The 20,844-nt window shown below is 42.0% G+C and overlaps 1 protein-coding gene across 6 annotated transcripts in view; it reads left to right on the top strand.

Moving 5' to 3' along the window:
• Positions 1-20,844, top strand: part of LOC139583334 (actin-binding LIM protein 3-like) — a 106,239-nt gene that overhangs the window by 75,122 nt on the left and 10,273 nt on the right. For 2 of the 6 annotated variants that reach the window (XR_011676530.1, XM_071414319.1), the window contains exons 10-15: positions 4,803-4,958; positions 5,549-5,578; positions 7,343-7,478; positions 8,360-8,458; positions 9,507-9,557; positions 13,180-13,314. Coding sequence is in view for 1 of the 6 variants with exons in the window: in XM_071414319.1 (XP_071270420.1) it covers positions 4,803-4,958; positions 5,549-5,578; positions 7,343-7,478; positions 8,360-8,458; positions 9,507-9,557; positions 13,180-13,314 (607 nt within the window). In the remaining 5 variants the exon portion in view is untranslated. The remainder of the gene's footprint in view (positions 1-4,802; positions 4,959-5,548; positions 5,579-7,342; positions 7,479-8,359; positions 8,459-9,506; positions 9,558-13,179; positions 13,315-20,844) is intronic. The other 4 variants (XR_011676538.1, XR_011676534.1, XR_011676533.1 and 1 more) reach the window with 4 other exon arrangements.

Genomic DNA, 20,844 nt, shown 5'->3' with positions numbered 1-20,844 from the left:
TCTTGAGATGTTGCTTCAATATATCCACATAATTTTCCTACCTCATGATGTCATCTATTTTGTGAAGTGCACCAGTCCCTCCTGCAGCAAAGCACCAAACACCCCCGTGCTTCACGTTTGGAATGGTGTTCTTCGGCTAACAAGCCTCCCCCTTTTTCCTCCAAAAATAACGATGGTCAATATGGCCAAACAGTTCTATTTTTGTTTCATCAGACCAGAGGACATTTCTCCAAAAAGTACAATATTTGTCCCCATGTGCAGTTGCAAACCGTAGTCTGGCTTTTTTATGGCAGTTTTGGAGCAGTGGCTTCTTCTTTGCTGAGCGACCTTTCAGATTATGTCGATATAGGACTCGTTTTACTGTGGATATAGATACTTTTGTACCTGTTTCCTCCAGCATCTTCACAAGGTCCTTTGCTGTTGTTCTGGGATTGATTTGCACTTTTCGCACCTAAGTACGTTCATCTCTAGTAGACAGAACGCGTCTCCTTCCTGAGCGGTATGATGACTGTGTGCTCCCATGGTGTTTATACTTGCGTACTATTGTTTGTACAGATGAACGTGGTACCTTCAGGCATTTGGAATTGCTCCCAAGGATGAACCAGACTTGTGGAGGTCTTGTAACGATAGTCATTTTCTTCCTCCTCCTCGGACGAGGAGAGGCGAGACGGATCGGACCAATACGCAGAGTGGTTAGTTTCCATAGTGATTTAATATAACAAAACAATCTGCGATACAAAATAACTACCGTGACAGTCCCGTGTGGCGAAACACTGACACAAGAACAAACACCCACAAAACACACGTGAAACCCCGGCTGCCTAAGTATGATTCTCAATCAGGGACAACGATTGACAGCTGCCTCTGATTGAGAATCATACCAGGCCGAACACACAAAATCCCAACATAAAAATCACACATCGACAACCCACCCAACTCACGCCCTGACCATACTAAATAAATACAAAAACAAGGGAAAACAGGTCAGGAACGTGACAGGTCTCCATTTTTTTCCTGAGGTCTTGGCTGATTTCTTTTGATTTTCCCATGATGTCAAGTAAAGAGGCAGTGAGTTTGAAGGTAGGCCTTGAAATAAATCCACAGGTACACCTCCAATGGACTCAAATAATGTAAATTAGCCTGTCAAAAGCTTCTAAAGCCATGACATAATTTTCTGGAATTTTCCAAGCTGTTTAAAGGCACAGTCAACTTAGTGTATGTAAACTTCTGACCCACTGGAATTGTGATACAGTGAAATAATCTGTCTGTAAACAATTGTTGGAAAAATGACTTGTGTCATGCACAAAGTAGATGTCCTAACCGACTTGCCAAAACTATAGTTTGTTAACAAGACATTTGTGGAGTGGTTGAAAAATGAGTTTTAATGACTCCACCCTAAGTGTATGTAAACTTCCGATTTCAACTGTAGCTGGCAAACATTAGTAGTGAATTTCAGGAGTGACTCACCTCATGAAGCTCACATTTTGCTAGTTTTTCTTCCTTGTTAACAAACACACGTGACTGTCTCATTTTGGGAAACTACTACTGATAAGCTTCAAAAATGAAAATGTAGTAATGGGCGAAATGATGAACACGATCTGCTTTATCTATTACCTAGTGCACAAGTTGACAGCAGGTATTAAAAAGTACAATTATTCAATACTGCGTCATACTGCGGCACACCCTGCGTGCTGATGCAGCATTCTGTGGCACGTCATTTAATTCTCAGCCATTTCTTCTGTTTCTGCAAGTTATTGCTAGTTTGACCACCAGAGGGTATCTTTGAGAAGCATTTGATAGTATTCCGTATTGGCATTACCAGAGAATGTAAAACCTTTTTTTTGTAATAACATGGTATATGGGATTGATTTTAAGATATTTGGCTAATTTCATTTGATTAATATTATGGTGTTTATGGTGTTAAAATGTAAACAACAAAAATAATATTGGAACTCTGCGGACTTCCCTTTGTTTCCTATGGGGGAAATATAGGCATGTCTGTCTATTTCGCCAAATATCTCGCAGTGTGTATATTTTGTTTTTTTTTCAAGTCGGGTGTAACCGGTGTGAAATGACTAGCTAGTTAGCGGGGTGCGCGCTAATAGCGTTTCAATCGGTGACATCACTCGCTCTGAGACCTGGAAGTAGTTGTTCCCCTTGCTCTGCAATGCCACAGCTTATGTGGAGCGATGGGTAACAATGCTTTGAGGGTGGCTGTTGTCTATGCGTGCAGAGGGTCCCTTGTTCGAACCTAGGTAGGAGCGAGTTGAGGGACAGAAGCAAAACTGTTACACGGGCACCATTTTATTCAGGAGAATCTCCTCTTTGTAATTATGTAAGTCTGGGCAGCAAGCTCGTTGGTCATCGATCGCTAGACCAGAAATAGTCAGAAGTTTTTATTTTTTCCCTACTTTTTCATTACGCAGACATAAGTACAGTTGACACCATCGAGGTGCGGATGTTCACTTTCTACACAAGTTGTTTTTTTCCAGTTTCGTCAGACGAACAGATTGTAGAGGTAAAATAAAAAGGGATACATTTTAAATGGAATTCTAAGCATCACTCCAGTCAAAACAGGCTCTGCGACCATTCGATTCCATTAATTTGCTATGAGCTCGCGCTAGTGTTCCAGTTTAGCCAATGTTCTTAAGCCTTTTTTCAGCCTTGGGTGAACTTTGACTCGTTCTATTGTCCAGCCTATACAAAATGAATATTAGCCAGCAAGGCTCTTGATCCAGGAGGGGATTCTCTGCTGTTACCAAGTGAATGCTTGATTTTGGAAGAAGCTAACCACTTAGCTAGATAGCTAACTAGCAACTAAGTTTGCAAACAAAATGCACAACATTTAGTTGTGAATTCAATATTGTTATTAGATCACCTGGCGCATGCTGCACAACAGTGAGTGACTCACGAGGTGCCGGTCTCGTCCGTAAGCTACATAATAATGTGATTGGTGAAATGAAGAACGCAATGTTCATTATCTCCTAACATATTGCACAAGTTGACCGCAGGTATTTACTTTAAAAGTATTTATACTAAATGTATAATAATAAAAACTTCAAATAAATAGTTTCAACAGTATTGCGGTATTGAAAAACCATCCCATGGCTTTTTCCAAATACCCCGGTATACGGTATACAGCCCAATCCTATTAGCCAGAAAGGAGAATTAAGTTAAACCGAAGTCCAAAACCTCAAGTCCAAATCCCTATCGCCATCCAAGGCTAATTTAGGAAAGGGGCAATTTTAGCTAGCTAGCTAGCCACCAGAGGACAACAACACAACAAGATGCAATAATTATATTTTTTTCTGTCAATTATGTTTGCTTGATGTGAAATGATTGGTGTGAAGACAAATACGAACTGGCTTCCATTGACATTTTTGGGGGGGTTCGCCAGGACCATTCTCAGTTGAGCTTGCTCAGGTTAGCTCAACGCTGATTGGCTATTATTTTATAGGGGCCAAATGCTCGCTGGCTTCCCTTGCATTCAATGATACAGCCGGCAACAATATCAAACACTTTTTAACCAGACAGCATCAGATAGATGGGCTACACATACCGAGACAGAGGGGCACTGTTTCACTTGTTCTGATGCTTTTTCCTGTGTGATACATTCAGCCTCTTGTAAATTGAAGGGAAATTATGAAACGCAGAGAGATGAAAGAAACATAACAAAAATTGTTTCCATGAATACATGCCACTGAGCCTAGTCAAGGATGCGATGATCATGAAATATTAGCACTCTACACTTAAAACAGATGAAGTGAAGGGGAACAAAAGTAAACCTTGACTTAGTTTAAAATATACCTCTGGTGGCCAAGTTGACCTATTTTAAGAAATGCCATTGGTCTGTAGAGAAAACGTTTAAGATATTTGATAGGCTAATGCGAAATTTGTTACAGGAAATAATTACGGCCACCTGGTTAGCATACGGCTGAATGTGCCAGGTTATGTAATGGGAACAGCTAACATGTAGCTATTGATCACATGCAACTATGTCAACGGTTTTAATTGGCTGATGTTTAAACTTTTTCTACTTGTTCGCAAGTATGGCCCTTCAATGTTTGTTTTCTTGGAAAGCTGTGAGTGTTACTGTATAATATGATACAATGCCAATACTTGTTCCATTTACAATTTGTCCTATCAACTTCTTTCAGCCAGTGTATGGCTGTGTAGTGACTGCATTGTTTGTATGCAATGTTGGCATATTGGCAGTTAATTGAAAACATTTCTGGAATCATTCCTTTAAAACTGGCTGGCTAACTAGCTGATAAACACACTGTGAAGATAATCGTCAAATTCATTGTTTTACACAATATCTTATCACAGCACTGGCTGACCATGGTTGACCAACTCCTTGACCGAAATGGCTGACCCTTTATACTGTCATAATACCTTTCATGTCAATTCTAGAATTCAAATTCTAGTATTCTAATTCTAGTATTCTAATTCCTAATTCTATGGCTGGACCAATGTCCCACTCTCCAGCTCTCTCTCTCTCTGCTGTGTGTCTATGTTTGTTTCTGGGATCTCTCTGCTTTCAGTGTGTGTGTGTGTGTGTGTGTGTGTGTGTGTGTGTGTGTGTGTGTGTGTGTGTGTGTGTGTGTGTGTGTGTGTGTGTGTGCGCGTGCTCGAGCTCTGTCTTACCCAGGATGCCATCAGCAGCTTGCGGCTGACCCTGATTCGGGCCTCCCCTCCGGATTTCTCTGTCGGTCACCTCAAGCTTCGTCCTCTCTCTCTCTGTCTCACGCCTGCTTCTCTGTCTTCTCCTTGTTCTGTCTTGTTCTGTGTCCTCTCTCCAGGCCAAAGTGGAAAACAAGGTCCTAAATTACAAAGATCTGGCCGCTCTGCCTAAGATTAAAGCCATTTATGACGTGCAGCGGCCCGATCTCATTCCCTATGAGTCTTATCACAGATACTCCTCTGATGACAGGCTAGAACGCTACAGCTACGGGGAGGTACTGAGACGCTAGTGCTAATTGCCTTTTATGTGTGTGGGTGTGTGTGGGTGTGTGAGTGTGGGTGTGTGATGCCCCTGCACTGTGCCTGCCGTCTCTGTGTCTCCCTGTTGCTACATCCCCCCCAGCTTCCCACTTTAGCCCCTGTATGGTTGTACCGTGGTCACGTCTCGCACCATCTTAAAACATAACTACATCCTTGTGAGGCTCCTGCTTTGGTCACAGATTTGAATTGATCTTTGAGAGACACTCAACGATAAATAATGTCAATTAGGCTTTATGTTTTCACGCCAAGGCCTCTCTTAACTATTCATTTTGATTATTTTACACCAGTAAACCGAAGCCGCAGACACAATGGATTCCTCATGTTTACTGTCAGATTTCCTATGTGCTTGTCTTAACGTAATAACTTTATGAACAACTACACAGAAAAATGACTTATTATTCAGTCATATTATTCAAGTCATATTATTCATGGTTTAGTAAGCTCACAGGTCTCATTTGAATAGCACACTGCTAAGTAATTCTGGAGAGCATGGTGCTATTGACTGACTGATTCCAACTCCTCTATTCATTCCTCTTCTCTACAGTCTCTGGGAACTCTCTCTCCATACTCTCAGGTAATTACATTCCATACACTACTGCACTGAATCTGTTGACAGTTGGCTGAATAGGAATAAGTCTGGGATGGGCATATTTGGATTGTGTACAGTGTATGTGTGATATATTTGGGTCCATGTGGCCTTAGAAAGGACTCAATTGACTCAATTAAAACTCTCATTGGACTTGATTAAATAAAGTCAGTTATTAGATGAAAGAAAGAAAAAAGTGAATAGTGTGTTTAGAGTGTAATGTTTTGATATACAGTGCCTTCGGAAAGTATTCAGACCCCTTGACTTTTTCCAACCTACATACTTTCTCCAACCTACAATGTGAATGTTTAAATTATGTATTCAATATAGACAAGAAAAATACAATAATTTGTTTGTTATTAGTTTAAGAACACTATGTTTGTCTATTGTTGTGACTTGGATGAAGATCAGATCAAATTTGATGACCAATTTATGCATAAATCCAGGTAATTCCAAAGGGTTCACATACTCTTTCTTGCCGCTGTATATAAGATCCCACAGTTGAAGGTGCATGTCAGAGCAAAAACCAAGTAATGAGGTCGAAGGAATTGTCTGTAGAGCAGGATTGTGTCGAGGTACAGATCTGGGGAAGGGTACCAAAAAAGTTCTGCAGCATTGAAGGTCCCCAAGAACACAGTGGCCTTCATCATTCTTAAATGGAAGAAGTTTGGAACCACCAAGACTCTTCCTAGAGCTGACCGCCCGGCCAAACTGTGCAATCAAGGGAGAAGGGCCTTGGTCAGGGAGGTGACCAAGAACCTGATGGTCACTCTGACAGAGCTCTAGATTTCCTCTGTGGCGATGGGAGAACCTTCCAGAATGGCAACCATCTCTGCAGCACTCCACCAATCAGGCCTTTATTGTATAGTGGTCAGACGGAAGCCACTCCTCAGTAAAAGGAACATGACAGCCTCGTTGGAGTTTGCCAAAAGGAACCTAAAGACTCTCAGACCATGAGAAACAAGATTCTCTGGTCTGATGAAACTAAGATTGAACTCTGAATGCCAAATGTCACATCTGGAGGAAACCTGGCACCATCCCTACAGGGAAGCAAGGTAGTGGGGATGTTTTTCAGCAGCAGGGACTGGGAGACTATTCAGGATTGAGGAAACGGAGCAAAGTACAGAGGGATCCTTGATGAAAACCTGATCCAGAGCGCTCAGGACCTCAGACTGGAGCGAATGTTCACCTCCAACAGGACTACGCAGGAGTGGCTTCGAAACAAGTTTCTGAATGTCCTTGAGTGGCAAAGCCAGAAACCGGACTTGAGCCCAATCGAACATCTCTGGAGAAACTTGAAAATAGCTGTGCAGGAATGCTCTCCATTCAACCTGAAAGAGCTTGAGAGGATCTTCAGGGAAGAATGGGAGAACTCCCGAAATACAGGTGTGCCAAGCTTGTAGCGTCATACCCAAGAAGACTCAAGGCTGTAATCACTGCAAAAGGTGCTTCAACAAAGTGCTGAGTAAAAGGTCTGAATACTTATGTAAATTTAATATTCCGTTTTTTATTTTGGATTAATTAGCAAAAAAATCTAAAAACTTGTTTTTGATTTGTTATTATGGGTTATTGTATGTAGATTGATGAAGGGAAAAAAAAGATTCAATCCATTTTAGAATAAGGCTGTAACGTAACAACATTTGGAAAAAGTCAAGGGGTCTAAATACTTTCCAAAGGCACTGTAGACGATGCCAGACAGACAGACAAGAGCCCTGCAGACAATGACCGGTGACCTGCTACTGTGTTTCCCAGGACATCTATGACAGCATGGAGCTGAGACAGAGGCGCTTGTCCAGCCCAGGCTTCATAGACTCTCCCACCTACAGTCACCGTGGCGTGTCCCCCACCATGTCCACCTCCCGCTCCCCACAGCACTGCTACCGTCCCGGTGAGTCACTTAACGCCGCTCGACCACGTCACACGGCGCTACAACATAGGCAGGAGAAACTCCTCCGTGAACATGTTCAGAAAGACGAAATGGCGTAAATCATTTTGCCGTGAAATGTCAGCAAGAAAGCAATAGTGGACTGAGTTTGTACATGTTGGAAGGCGTCGGAGTGTGTGGGACATGTGTTTTGTCCCTATGCCTTATGTTTGCTTCCTGTATAGGTGACTGGAACAACATTAGTTTCAGGTTAACCCACTCAGGGTTAGGCGCCGCTCATGCACCCACATCACAATCCCCTCCAGTACTACCACTCGCATCACACCACTGCCATATCTTCTCTAGACTCCTCTTTGAGTCTGATAACACTGTAGTATATACAGTGCTGTGCGTATTATGTTCAGGTGGTGGTGGTGGTATACTACAGGGGATTGCTCTTCCCACCATTCTCTCACGCTACAACATCCATCCCTGTCTAATAGCCGGTCATGAACCCTCGTTAGACCCTGCTAAACTACATTCACTGAAGCGGGCATTAGATAGTTTGTATCACGCTTTGCCTCCGTTCAAAAGACGTATCAGTCTTCCCTAGTGGAGATTCATAGAGCTATGCTAGTTTTAAAGTCATCAAATATGTAGAATACCATCATGGCAGACTTGGCATTTGCTTTATATTTTTGTTTCCTCTGCACACAGTCAGGCATAGTAGACATTTAGTCCTGTAAACTAAACCATCTACTGTCTCTGACTGGCTGTGTGTCTCTGTGAGTGTGGGCTGAGCTTTGGCTGTGGGGTGGAATGGGTCTGGTTAAGGGGTGGTGCCAATCCTTGGCTCATGCTCTCGTTTCTGTCACTGTCATTGGTCTTGGGCTGACTGTCTGCAGGCACTGAGAGTGGCAGGAGCTCTCCCTATTACAGTCAGCTTGATGCCAGACCCGCCACGCACGCCGCCTACCAAGCCCCCAAGCATTTCCATGTGCCAGGTAGGCCTCTGGTTTTCCTGTCCTTCACACCCATCTTCCTCCTCTTCCTCCAGACTGTCCTCTACTGAAGTCAGACCGACACGTTTTTTCAAAGGTCACAATATGGGGACATGTTATAGCCTACTTACTTCATTACCCCGACCTCAACTGACTGTGTGTATTACCATGTCTCCCTGCATCGCTCATTTGCAATGTCATCCTCACCCCATCAATCATGGCCGTTATTCAGACTTAATCGCTTCATCACAGGTTGTATGGCTTGTGTTGTCTGTCAGTAGCTGAGCAGTAGCTCTTCCTCTTCTATTCTCTGTACCGAGCATCTATTGTAATCAGACGCTGTGGCCGTCCCCTTCCATCTGTTGATGCTGTGTATAATTTGCCTATGTACATGCACAGCAGCAGCCATTATACACTCATCTGTTTTACTGATGGCGCCACTTTTATCTCAGCCGCCTTACTCACGCTGTGCCATGTGTTGACACGTTCATTTCCAGCTGAGCTAAGGGTTTCTGTGTGGAGGGAAAGACAGTGAATACATAAAATAACCTTGGTTTATGAGTCAGCAGACAGACAGAGTGAGAGGTTTGTTAAGGATCCAACACGTGAAAGAGATATAACAGGCTCTGTAGGTGAAGAGTGCCCTACTCTGGGGGTTGTCTGTTCTCTACTCTGTCCAGACAAGGATGGCAAATGATTGGCAAAAAGTGTTATTTATTTCATATATAGGATGCATTTTTCAAAAAAAAGTCTACAGTACAACTTCTAACAACTTTAACACCTACAACACTTTCCTCTTCTATCATGAACCATGACAGGTAGCCTAGAGGTTAGGCCAGTAACCGAAAGGTTGCTGGTTTGAATACCCGAGCTGACAAGGTGAAAAATCTGTTGATTTACCCTTGAGCAAGGCACTTAACCCTCATTTGCTCCATACTACTATGGCTGACCGTGTTAAAAAACACATTTTACTGCACCCCCCCCCTCTTCTCTTTTTCCCTTTTCTCTTTTCACTGTTTCATTTCCTCTCTCTCTCATTTTGTGTCCTCAGCCACAGGCGAGCCCAACATCTACAGGAAACCTCCCATCTATAAGAGACATGGTATATGTGTGGGGCTGCCTGTCATGAGGCACGGCTCCTCTCTGTTTAGAGACGTTGTCTGTGATGTGTTTCAGCTGTGATTGATGTGTGTGTTGTGTGTGTGTCCCAACAAAACCCCACATCTGAATGTATCAGCCTCTTACAACAATAATCAAGCTTAAACATTAACCACCATCAATGGTAGCTACCTGATTGGAAGCAAAACAGAGTCTGAGAGGATGGAATGCTATTGGCCATATTTATCTTCCATAATATCAGATTGATTTGATAACCACGGATCTAATCTGATATGATACCTATTAACCCTCCTGTTGTGTTCATTTAATGTTAATTCATTCTGTGTTCCCGGTTCAAAATGACCTCCCCATTATAGCTGATTATAAATCCATAAGAATACATATATTATCACCGAATGTTGTGTTAGATCTTTTTATCAACTTAAGTTCTTGTGAACATTACAAGTTTTGAACTTCTATTTGCTATTGATGGCCTGTTGGCCTCATTGACCTGAGCTCATACAACTCGTTTTTGAGTAGAAAAAAGCGTCATGTATGGATTATTTTGACTATAACAAATACTCAGATGAAACATATTGTGCTATTTATCACAGACTACTTTGTGTCAAAGTTTAACAAGGACTCTCTCCTCCTCAACAGTGTCATGATCAAAGATATGATCAAGAGCCTCACATACAGTATATTGTTTAGTCATTGTGCTGCCACAGAATGAATTGTGAGCAAGGCCTCAAAAAAGCTTTATATACCAGAGCTGTGAGAAAAGTTCTATATATTATTGAAACAATGTTGCGATTGTTTGTGAGAATGCCAAGAGGTGTGGTTCCCATGGGGGAAAGATTATATTGGGGAAAGGTTCCTGTGGGGGTTGCCATGGAAGCCAAGAAGGGAGTGAGGTGTGCGTGTGTGTGTGCGTGTGTGCGTGTGTGTGTGTGTGTGTGTGTGTGTGTGTGTGTGTGTGTGTGTGTGTGTGTGTGTGTGTGTGTGTGTGTGTGTGTGTGTGTGTGTGTGTGTGTGTGTGTCTGTTCAAACACATGCATGTGGGGGTCTGGGAGAGGAAGTGTGTCCGTCTGATGAATGGGCATGTGCCTGAACTCAATTTTATACACTAATTGTAGTCTCACCCATTAATTTCTAATGACCGGGAACACCACAGGTGTAAAAAAGTTAAATAAAACACCCAAAATGTAATGAAAATCATCCAAATGTATTTTGTGTGTTCAGATGCCCTGTGTGGACAAAGTCATGGAACCTTATGACAATCAGATTGATTAAATGAGCTACATTTTTTTCAGAGAGAACACAGCAGGAGGGTTAAAACACAGTGCTGAGGCTCTACATCCTAGTTTGAAGCTGGCTAACTGTTTCTGTAATACTGTATATACTTTGCACGCTATTAACCAACTTGAACAGAGTGCACCTCAACCTAACTCCCACCACGGTTAACTGAGACGGAACCGGCTGATCCTGTGTCATGGATTCACTGGGTTTATTAGTGAGACTTGTCTTGCATGACCTCAATACGTTATGCTAGCGCTCGTGCATTATGTCAAACTGCTGTTGGCAAGAAAGAAGTATCAATACTCCTTCCTTTTTTTGCTAATATTTTGAACGAAATTGTATTTTAATGGCCCAGTAATGGCAGCATTTTTTTTTTTTTACGTACTTTTTTTTCATTTGTGGTGTGACTGTGAATATCATTTCTGGCTCTTGTGCTACAGTATGTGATGCACGGTCATTTTAGCTCTAGACTTCAGAGATACTCAGTTTCCCTATTTCATGGCTAAGTAGTTGTGCATGTCATTAGACTGTGTTGCTCACCATAAGAGTATATATTGTATATGTGTCACGGTCTCTTTGTACTGTTCACTGTCCTGTACGGTTGTGTACGTTACAGACTCATGGTGTTTCTCTGTTAAGATACAGTAGCATCAAACATACCACAGAGACATAGATAATATGCTTCAGCATTAATATAGCCTACAGTAATTATTTGCACACAAACCCATTGCTCCCAAGTTGTTGCGCTAGTAAAGATCTCCTCTCAACAGATACTATCACATTAGACAAAGACTGTGCATTGAGGCAACAAAAAAATAATGTCCTTCCTACTACTCTGAAAAAGCACATCATATTGAGCAGCACAATCTCATTGTTCACTGAGAGGAAACACGGTTTGAACGCGTTCCCATTTCCCCTTTCAAACACCAGAGAGAGGAAGAGAAACAGAGCAGAAATGATCTCTTTCATTCATAATACATTCAAGGGGATGTCACATCTTTGGATACAGGCAATAGTGGATACACGCAGGCTGTCGTATACGCACAGGCTCATAATAGCACTATGGATCACAACAGTGTGTAGACCACACTACCAACACACCTAACACAAGTATAATATGTTGAGAATGAGACACCTGCCTTAGGCCAAGGGCTACCACTTCCACAGCCCCTTGTGATCCAGCCTGGGCTCATTGTCCAACCTGTTTTCCAACCTGATTCTGAATTCCATCAGCACACACAGCTTCCTGACTGACTCGGTGCTCCTGTCCTCCAATAGTCATTGCCGCCTTATGATTTGCAATGCAATCGTCTCATGCTGGAATCCCACCAGAACCCGTGCAGAGGTAGCTAGAAAATGATAGAAATCATTGCGAGCAGAGTGGTCATCTATCAACAGAGAGGTGGACAGAGGTACGATGAGTTGACATCAGGCGCTGAGTTGCAGGACTTGACAGGCTTCCTTCCATGGTCCACCTAGTAATTTATGACAGAGGGGAGGGGAGGGGGGGGGGGGGGGGTCACACTATGTCTGTGTGTGTGGTTTTACCTGTGGCCTGTAATGCACATAACTGTTTGCTTAATCCACATGGAGGGTAACAGTGTCAACTTTGCTAGAGAGAGTTTTACAAGTTTCCTTGTCTGTTTAAATCTTAGCTGATTGGTTTACCTCCATGTGCGTAGAAGATCTGTTTGGTCCTTTATTTTTTCTCTATGTGGATAATATAATCTTCCTTCTTTTCACTCTCCCTCTCCCTTTATCCTGCTTTACTGTCCTTGGTCAACTCTCCTCTTTGTAAGTACCTGGGCCAGTCTATCCATCTGCAGTCTATCTTTATCTGAACACTTACCAGTGCCTCAGACACAGTATTATTTGTGGTTAATACTGGCATCTCTGTCCTTATTTACCTCCCCTCTCCCCCTCGCTCTGTCTTTCCCTCTGTCGTCCATGGCCTTGAGAGTCATCTTGCTGTGTATTAATTAGCTCATTAACCTGAGTGATCTTTTGTCACTCCTCTTAGAGACTAACTAGACTGCCAGCCTTCCCACCACATCTCTGACTGCCTCACTCAGTCTGCATTACTGTAAGACCTAAACAAACAGGCTAGACACAGTCATTACCGAGAGAGGAATACTGTTCTATCTCAGGCAGGCTGTCATCAAGGGTGTGTGTGTGTGTGTGTGTGTGTGTGTGTGTGTGTGTGTGTGTGTGTGTGTGTGTGTGTGTGTGTGTGTGTGTGTGTGTGTGTGTGTGTGTGTGTGTGTGTGTGTTTGTGTGTGCGTGCGTGTGTATGTGTGTTTTCACCTCATCACGTTCTCTCCCTACAGATGATTCTGACTACTCAGCCACGAAGAGTAAAACCAGCGAGGACATCCTCCAGACCTCCCAGTTTCCCGACTCGTATTCTCCTGACCACTACCACCAGCAGTCTAACTACTACCCCTACACTCCCTCTCCCAAAGGTACTGCTTCCGGAGGACCAAGAGCACTCACTGTTGGCTAAATGGGTTACTGAGAAATTGACTGATGTATATCGATCAAGTTGTTAGATATTTAAAGAGAGCACGTCTTGGTCATAGATTTCCTGTGTCATTTCAACTCTCAACTCGTATATCTTACAGTAACCAGGTTTCCATCCAACTTTTTTATGTGAGTAAAGTACGTCGGATTTAAAAAAAAATCACGACAGGCCTGATGGAAACAGCTAATTTGTCGATAAACTTTCCGAATGTCGACTAAACAAAATACGCTAGACAAGGTGGGATCTTTTTTTTGTCTGTAAAATTAATACTGCGAGAAATGGCAGTGGGAACACCTTTATGCTCAAATATTGAGAGAATAACCTTCATATTGAAGTAGAATTGGAATCACCTGTTGTGTGGTCGTCCCACTAACGACTCAGGAAAGCTGGCAGTTTATTATACCACAGCTGAAATAAATTATGATGAACTTCACAGGGTGGTGAATGTGCACGGTGATGAGTTTGATGCTCCTTTCCAATAAATATTGAGGGTGACATGATGATTGATGCTTGGCTGCTGTTTGACAAGTAAAAATAATCTCTTTTGTCCATAATAATCTCATCATGTAGGCTATATCTGTGAGCTGTTGGCTAGAGCACACATGTCAAGACCAGAGTGGGCACAATCACTATATAACAAATCAAATTTTATTTGTCACGTGCTTCATAAACAACAGGTGTAGACTAACAGAGAAATGCTTACTTACGGCCCTTGTTAACAATACAGAGATAAAAAAGAGAAATAGTAGAAACATTTGAGTAATAACACGAGGAATAAATAGAAAAATAATAACACAAGGGATAAATACACAATGTAGTAATGATAACTTAGCTATACAGTACATTCGGAAAGTATTCAGACCCCTTGACTTTTTACACATTTAAATTACAGCCTTATTCTAAAATCTAAATTTCCCCTCATCAATCTACACACAATACCCCATAATGACAAAGCAAAAACAGGTTTATCTGAAATATCACATTTACATAAGTATTCAGACCCTTTACCCAGTACTTTGTTGAAGCACCTATTGGCAGCGATTACAGCCTCAAGTCTTCTTGGATATGACGTTGCAAGCTTGGCACACCTGTATTTGGGGAGTTTTTCCCATTCCTCTCAACCTCTGTCAGGTTGGATTGGGGAGCGTTGCTGCACAGCTATTTTCAGGTCTCTCCAGAGATGTTCAATCGGGATCAAGTCCAGGCTCTGGCTGGACCACTCAAGGACATTCAGAAACTTGTCCCGAAGCCTCTCCTGTGTTGTCTTGGCTGTGTGCTTAGGATCGCTGTCCTGTTGGAAGGCAAACCTTTGTCCCAGTCTGAGGACCTGAGCACTCTGGAGAAGGTTTTCATCAAGGATCTCTCTATACTTTGCTCCTTTCATCTTTGCCTCGATCCTAACTAGTCTCCCAGTCCCTGCCACTGAAAAACATCCCCACAGCATGATGCTGCCACCATCATTCTTCACCATAGGGATGGTGCCAGGTTTCCTCCAGATGTGACGCCTGGGATTCAGGCCAAAGAGTTCAATCTTTGTTTCATCAGACCAGAGAATCTTGTTTCTCATGGTCTGAGAGTCCTTTAGGTGCTTTTTGGCAAACTCCAAGCGCGATGTCATGTGCCTTTTACTGAGGAGTGGCTTCCGTCTGGCTACTCTATCATAAACGACTGATTGGTGAAGTTCTGCAGAGAGGGTTGTCCTTCTGGAAGGTTCTCCCATCTCCACAGAGGAACTCTAGAGCTCTGTCAGAGTGACCATCGGGTTATTGGTTGTCACGCCCTGACCATATAGATCTTTTTATGTCTCTATTTTGGTTTGGTCAGGGTGTGATTTGGGTGGGCATTCTATGTTATTTTTTCTATGTTTTGTATTTCTTTGTTTTGGCCGGGTATGGTTCTCAATCAGGGACAGCTGTCTATCGTTGAAAATAATTTGCAAATAAATTCATTAAAAGTCCTACAATGTGATTTTCTGGATTTTTTTCCCTCATTTTGTCTGTCATAGTTGAAGTGTACCTATGATGAAAATTACAGGCCTCTCTCATCTTTTTAAGTGGGAGAACTTGCACAATTGGTGGCTGACTAAATACTTTTTTGCCCCACTGTAAGTTTATTAAGTACGGTTTATAAATTATATTCATCCTCCTCAACAATAGGCTAATGACCTTTTTGAAGGATCAAAACATGCTGGTGGAAGAACAACATGGTTTTCGTAAAACCAGAGCCTGTATAGATAATATGTTCTCGGTCTGTACAATACTCAGAAATAGATTACGCGAAGAGTGTGTTTCATTGATTTCCAGAAAGCTTTTGATTTTGGAAAAAGGGATTTTTTTTAGCCTATAGTTTGTTAAAGATTGATGGGACATTTTATCACGCAATCCAGTCTCTTTACAAAGTACCAATTGCTTGTGTGCGTGTTAATGAATAACGTACAGATTGGTTTCAAAACACACTCCGGTGTAAAACAAGGAGACACCTTATCACCAACTTTATTTGCTATGTTTATAAATGACTTGGCAAAATAAAGTAAACAGTTAAATATTGGAGTAAGATAAGATGATGAAATGCTAAGTATGAAATGCTTTTATATGCTGATGATATTATTTTGATGGCAGAAACTGAACAAGCCCTGCAGAACATGTTATTATGTGCTGTCAATTGGTGTATACGATGGAGACTCATGATCAACCAGACAAAAACACAGATAATGACTTTTAGAAAACCAGGTACTAAGAGAAATGTTTTTCGGTTTCGTTTTGGTGAAGATTGTGATTTACCCGATTTATTGGATATTAATAGTTAACGATTATTTACTTAACAAATAGTAGGACATTTCTGTTCTGTTTAATTCTGTGTTTCTGTAAAGGGATGGTTTCCATTCTAGCTTCCTGCAGTTAGTCTGGGCGTATGGTCAAGGAAATGGGTTTTGCTAGAGACAGCTTGAGCTGACAATGACTTGGTGATAAAAACCTAAAGCTGGCATATCATACACAAGATGTGGTGTCTGTGACCCGGGATAGAGATAGCCTGGAAGAGTTTAGAACAATCCCTCATTGTCTCATTTTCCCGGCATCTGGGAAACTAAGCCGGGTTGGAGGTAAAACATCCCATGGAGCCAGCAGCATACCACCCTGCATACCACTGTTGGCTTGCTTCTGAAGCTAAGCAGGGTCGGTCCTGGTCAGTCCCTGGATGGGAGACCAGATGCTGCTGGAAGTGGTGTTGGAGGGCCAGTAGGAGGCACTCTTTCCTCTGGTCTAAAAAATATCCCAATGCCCCAGGGCAGTGATTGGGGACACTGCCCTGTGTAGGGTGCTGTCTTTCGGATGGGACGTTAAATGGGTGTCCTGACTCTCTGAGGTCATTAAAGATCCCATGGCACTTATCGTAAGAGTAGGGGTGTTAACCCCGGTGTCCTGGCTAAATTCCCAATCTGGCCCTCAAACCATCATGGTCACCTAATAATCCCCAGTTTATAATTGGCTCATTCATCCCCCTCCTCTCCCCTGTAACTATTCCCCAGGTCGTTGCTGCAAATGAGAATGTGTTCTCAGTCAACTTACCTGGTAAAATAATGGTAAAATAAAATAAAATAAATAAATAAAATAACCAGGAGATGGACCCACGTGGCTTATGAGAGGGGTGGAACCAGCCCTGACTAAGCATTTTAGGTCCTATATAAGATCTCTGTTTTTTCATTATCAGTTAGTCAAGACTGTTGGGTTGACTAGTCTCATTATTGCAATAATGAATCGATATTGAATAAAGATGATTGTTTGAAGAAATGACAAAGTCTCTCTCACTTGATTAGAATTAGAATATTCCACGACAAGACTTTCTTGAGTTTACTAGCTATTATAAATATTTTGGTATTTTTATTGATGAAAAACAAAAACACTCAAAGATATTGGTTATGCTACGTATTCCAAACTGTATCAGACATGCGTGTGTCCTGTTCTTGACTATTCAGCAGGAGTGTGGGGTGCTAAGAGGTATTTTAAAAACGAACATGTTCATAGCAGAGCAGTATGTTACTTTTTAGGTGTCCACAAGTTTGCACCTATACTTGCAATAACTGTGGATATGGGCTGGGAACCCTGTGAAGTGAGATGGAAGGTGTGTAGGGTGAGACTTTGGAATAGACTGTTGGATATGTCAACTTCCAGAATAACTAATAATGTATCCATAAGGGATCTATCCATAGGGGGAGCAACTGAAATGGCTGACCTTTTTCAACAGTCTGACTGTGAACATCTGTATGAAAAACACATTAAGGGAGACAGATATGATTAAAAAAACAACTGTTGATGCAATATGAAAAAATGGGTGGAGTAGATTAATCATGAACCCAAATTGACAACCTTTTGTTTGATTAAGGGTGCATTTGTGTGTGAGAGATATATGTTTAACCTACCTAAAAACAAGAGATTGCTATGTGCACAGGTAAGATCAGGGATATTGCCTCTGTGTATTGTGGTGAAATGGAAGTGGAAAGACTATGCAACTATTGTGACCTCGATGATAATAGAGAATGAAACTAATTTGAACCTCTATTGCCCTTTCTTCCACGATATACGCTTGCTCTTATTCTAGAAAGCACACCAGATATACCCTGGCATTATGTTGCTGTGTAATGAAGAGAAACTGAAATGTTTTTTTGTTCATTGTGTATTTCCGTTTGCGGAATATTTAGATAATGCCTGGAATAAAAGAAAAAGGGCTACCTATAATTAGATTGTAAAAATATTTAGCTCTTATGTGGTAATTGGCACATGTGTACAGTTGAAGTCAGAAATTTACATACACCTTAGCCAAATACATTTAAACTCCGTTTTCACAATTCCTGACATTTAATCTTAGTAAAAATGTCCTGTCTTAGGTCAGTTAGGATCACCACTTTATTTTAAAAAATGTGAAATGTCAGAATAATAGTTGAGAGAATGATTTATTTCAGCTTGTATTTCTTTCATCACATTCCCAGTGGGTCAGAAGTTTACATACACTCAATTAGTATTTGGCAGCATTGCCTTTAAGTTGTTTAACTTGGGTCAAACGTTTCGGGTAGCCTTCCACAAGCTTCCCACAATAAGTTGGGTGAATTTTGGCCCATTCCTCTTGAGCTGGTGGAACTGGGTCAGGTTTGTAGGCCTCCTTGCTCGCACATGCTTTTTCAGTTCTGCCCACATATTTACTATAGGAGTGAGGTCAGGACTTTGTGATGGCCACTCCAATACCTTGACTTTGTTGTCCTTAAGCCATTTTGCCACAACTTTGGAAGTCTGTTTGGGGTCATTGTCTATTTGGAAGACCCATTTGCGACCAAGCTTTAACTTCCTGACTGACGTCTTGAGATGTTGCTTCAATATATCCTCATCATTTTCCTTCCTCATGACGCCATCTATTTTGTGAAGTGCATTTCTCCAAAAAGTACGATCTTTGTCCACATGTGCAAACCGTAGTCTGGCTTTTTTATGGCGGTTTTGGAGCAGTGGCTTCTTCCTTGCTGAGCGGCCTTTCAAGTTATGTCGTCATAGGACTCGTTTTACTGTGGATATAGATACTTTTATACCTGTTTCCTCCAGCATCTTCACAAGGTCCTTTGCTGTTGTTCTGGGATTGATTTGCACTTTTCGCACCAAAGTACGTTCATCTCTAGGAGATAGAACGCGTCTCCTTCCTGAGCGGTATGATGGCTGTGTGCTCCCATGGTGTTTATACTTGCATACTATTGTTTGTACAGATGAACGTGGTACCTTCAGACATTTGGAAATTGCTCCCAAGGATGAACCAGACTTGTGGAGGTCTACAATTTTTTTTCTGAGGTCTTGGCTGATTTCTTTTGATTTTCCCATGATGTCAAGCAAAGAGGCAGTGAGTTTGAAGGTAGGCCTTGAAATACATCCACAGGTACACCTCCAATTGACTCAAATGATGTCAATTATCATAAGCTTCTAAAGCCATGACATAATTTTCTGGAATTTTCCAAGCTGTTTAAAGGCACATAAAGGCACAGTCAACTTAGTAAACTTCTGACCCACTAGAATTGTGATATAGTGAATTATAAGTGAAATAATCTGTCTGTAAACAATTGTTGGAAAAATGACTTGTATCATGCACAAAGTAGATGTCCTAACCGACTTGCCAAAACTATAGTTTGTTAACAAAACATTTGTGGAGTGGTGGAAAATTGAGGTTTAATGACTCCAACCTAACTGTATGTAAACTTCCGACTTCAACTGTATATAGATTCTGTATAGGCTTGTCTTCCATATGAATCTTCTCTTTGTGCCAGACTGGGTTGAAATGCCTTCTCTGTCTTTTTTTCTGTATTTATTTATCTGTATATGTTATGTATGTATGTATGTACGTATGTATGTATCTGTATGTATATTATTTTACTGCTCTAGGGATATAATTATTGTTTCGATAACCTTATTTACTATTATGTATTGATTTGTACCTTACATTTTTTCACTCTTTATCCGATGTGCAATGCAGAGAACACCAGAAGAAGAATTATAATTGAATTAACACTGTGAATTATTGTAATGTTTGTTTATGTGTCAATTAATCCCATAAGGGATGGGTTGCCAATTTGGGATTAACAGCAGTGTATTTGATGAGTCAAAAGAGATCCAAAAGGGTCAATGCAGAGAATCCGGGTAGCTATTGGTTAACTATTTTGGGGGAGGAAGCTGTTCAGGGTCCTGTTGGTTCTCTACCCTCTGTAGCGCCTTGCGGTCGGATGCCAAACAGTTGCAATACCAAGCAGTGATGAAGCACGTCAAGATGCTCTCAATGGTGCAGCTGTAGAACTTTGTAAGGATCTGAGGGCCCATGACAAATCTTTTCAGCCTCCTTATGTGCAAGAGGCGTTGTCGTGCCCTCTTCACAACTGTGTTGATGTGTGTGGACCGTGATAGTTCCTTAGTGATGTGGACACAGAGGAACTTGAAGGGTGCGTGCTCGGCCCCGTTTCCTGTAGTCCACGATCAGCTCCTTTCTCTTGCTGATGTTGAGGGAGAGGTTGCTGTCCTGACCTGACCTGTCTCTGACCTTGTCCCTGTAGGCTGTCTCATCGTTGTCTGTGATCCGGCCTTCCACCGTTGTGTGGTCTGCAAACTTAATGATGGTGTTGGAGTCATCTGCGGCCACGCAGTGGTTGGTGAACAGGGAGTACAGGAGGGGACTAAGCAAGCACCCCTGAGGGGCCCTCGCGTTGAGGGTCAGCGTGGCGGATATGTTGTGGCCTACACATCTGGGAGCGGTCCGTCAGGACGCCCAGGGTCCAATTGCAGAGGGAGGTGTTTAAACCCAGGGTCCTTAGCTTAGTGATGAGCTTGGAGGGCACAATGGTGTTGAATTCCGAACTCTAGTCAATGAACCGCATTCTCACGTAGGTGTTCCTTTTGTCCAAGTGGGAAATGGCAGTGTGGAGTGCAATATTGCGTCATCTGTTGGGGCGGTA

The sequence above is a fragment of the Salvelinus alpinus genome, chromosome 1, assembly GCF_045679555.1.
Source record: "Salvelinus alpinus chromosome 1, SLU_Salpinus.1, whole genome shotgun sequence".
NCBI lineage: Eukaryota > Metazoa > Chordata > Actinopteri > Salmoniformes > Salmonidae > Salvelinus > Salvelinus alpinus.
Note: the sequence above shows the minus strand (reverse complement) of the source record. Positions and strands in the feature narration are given on the sequence as shown.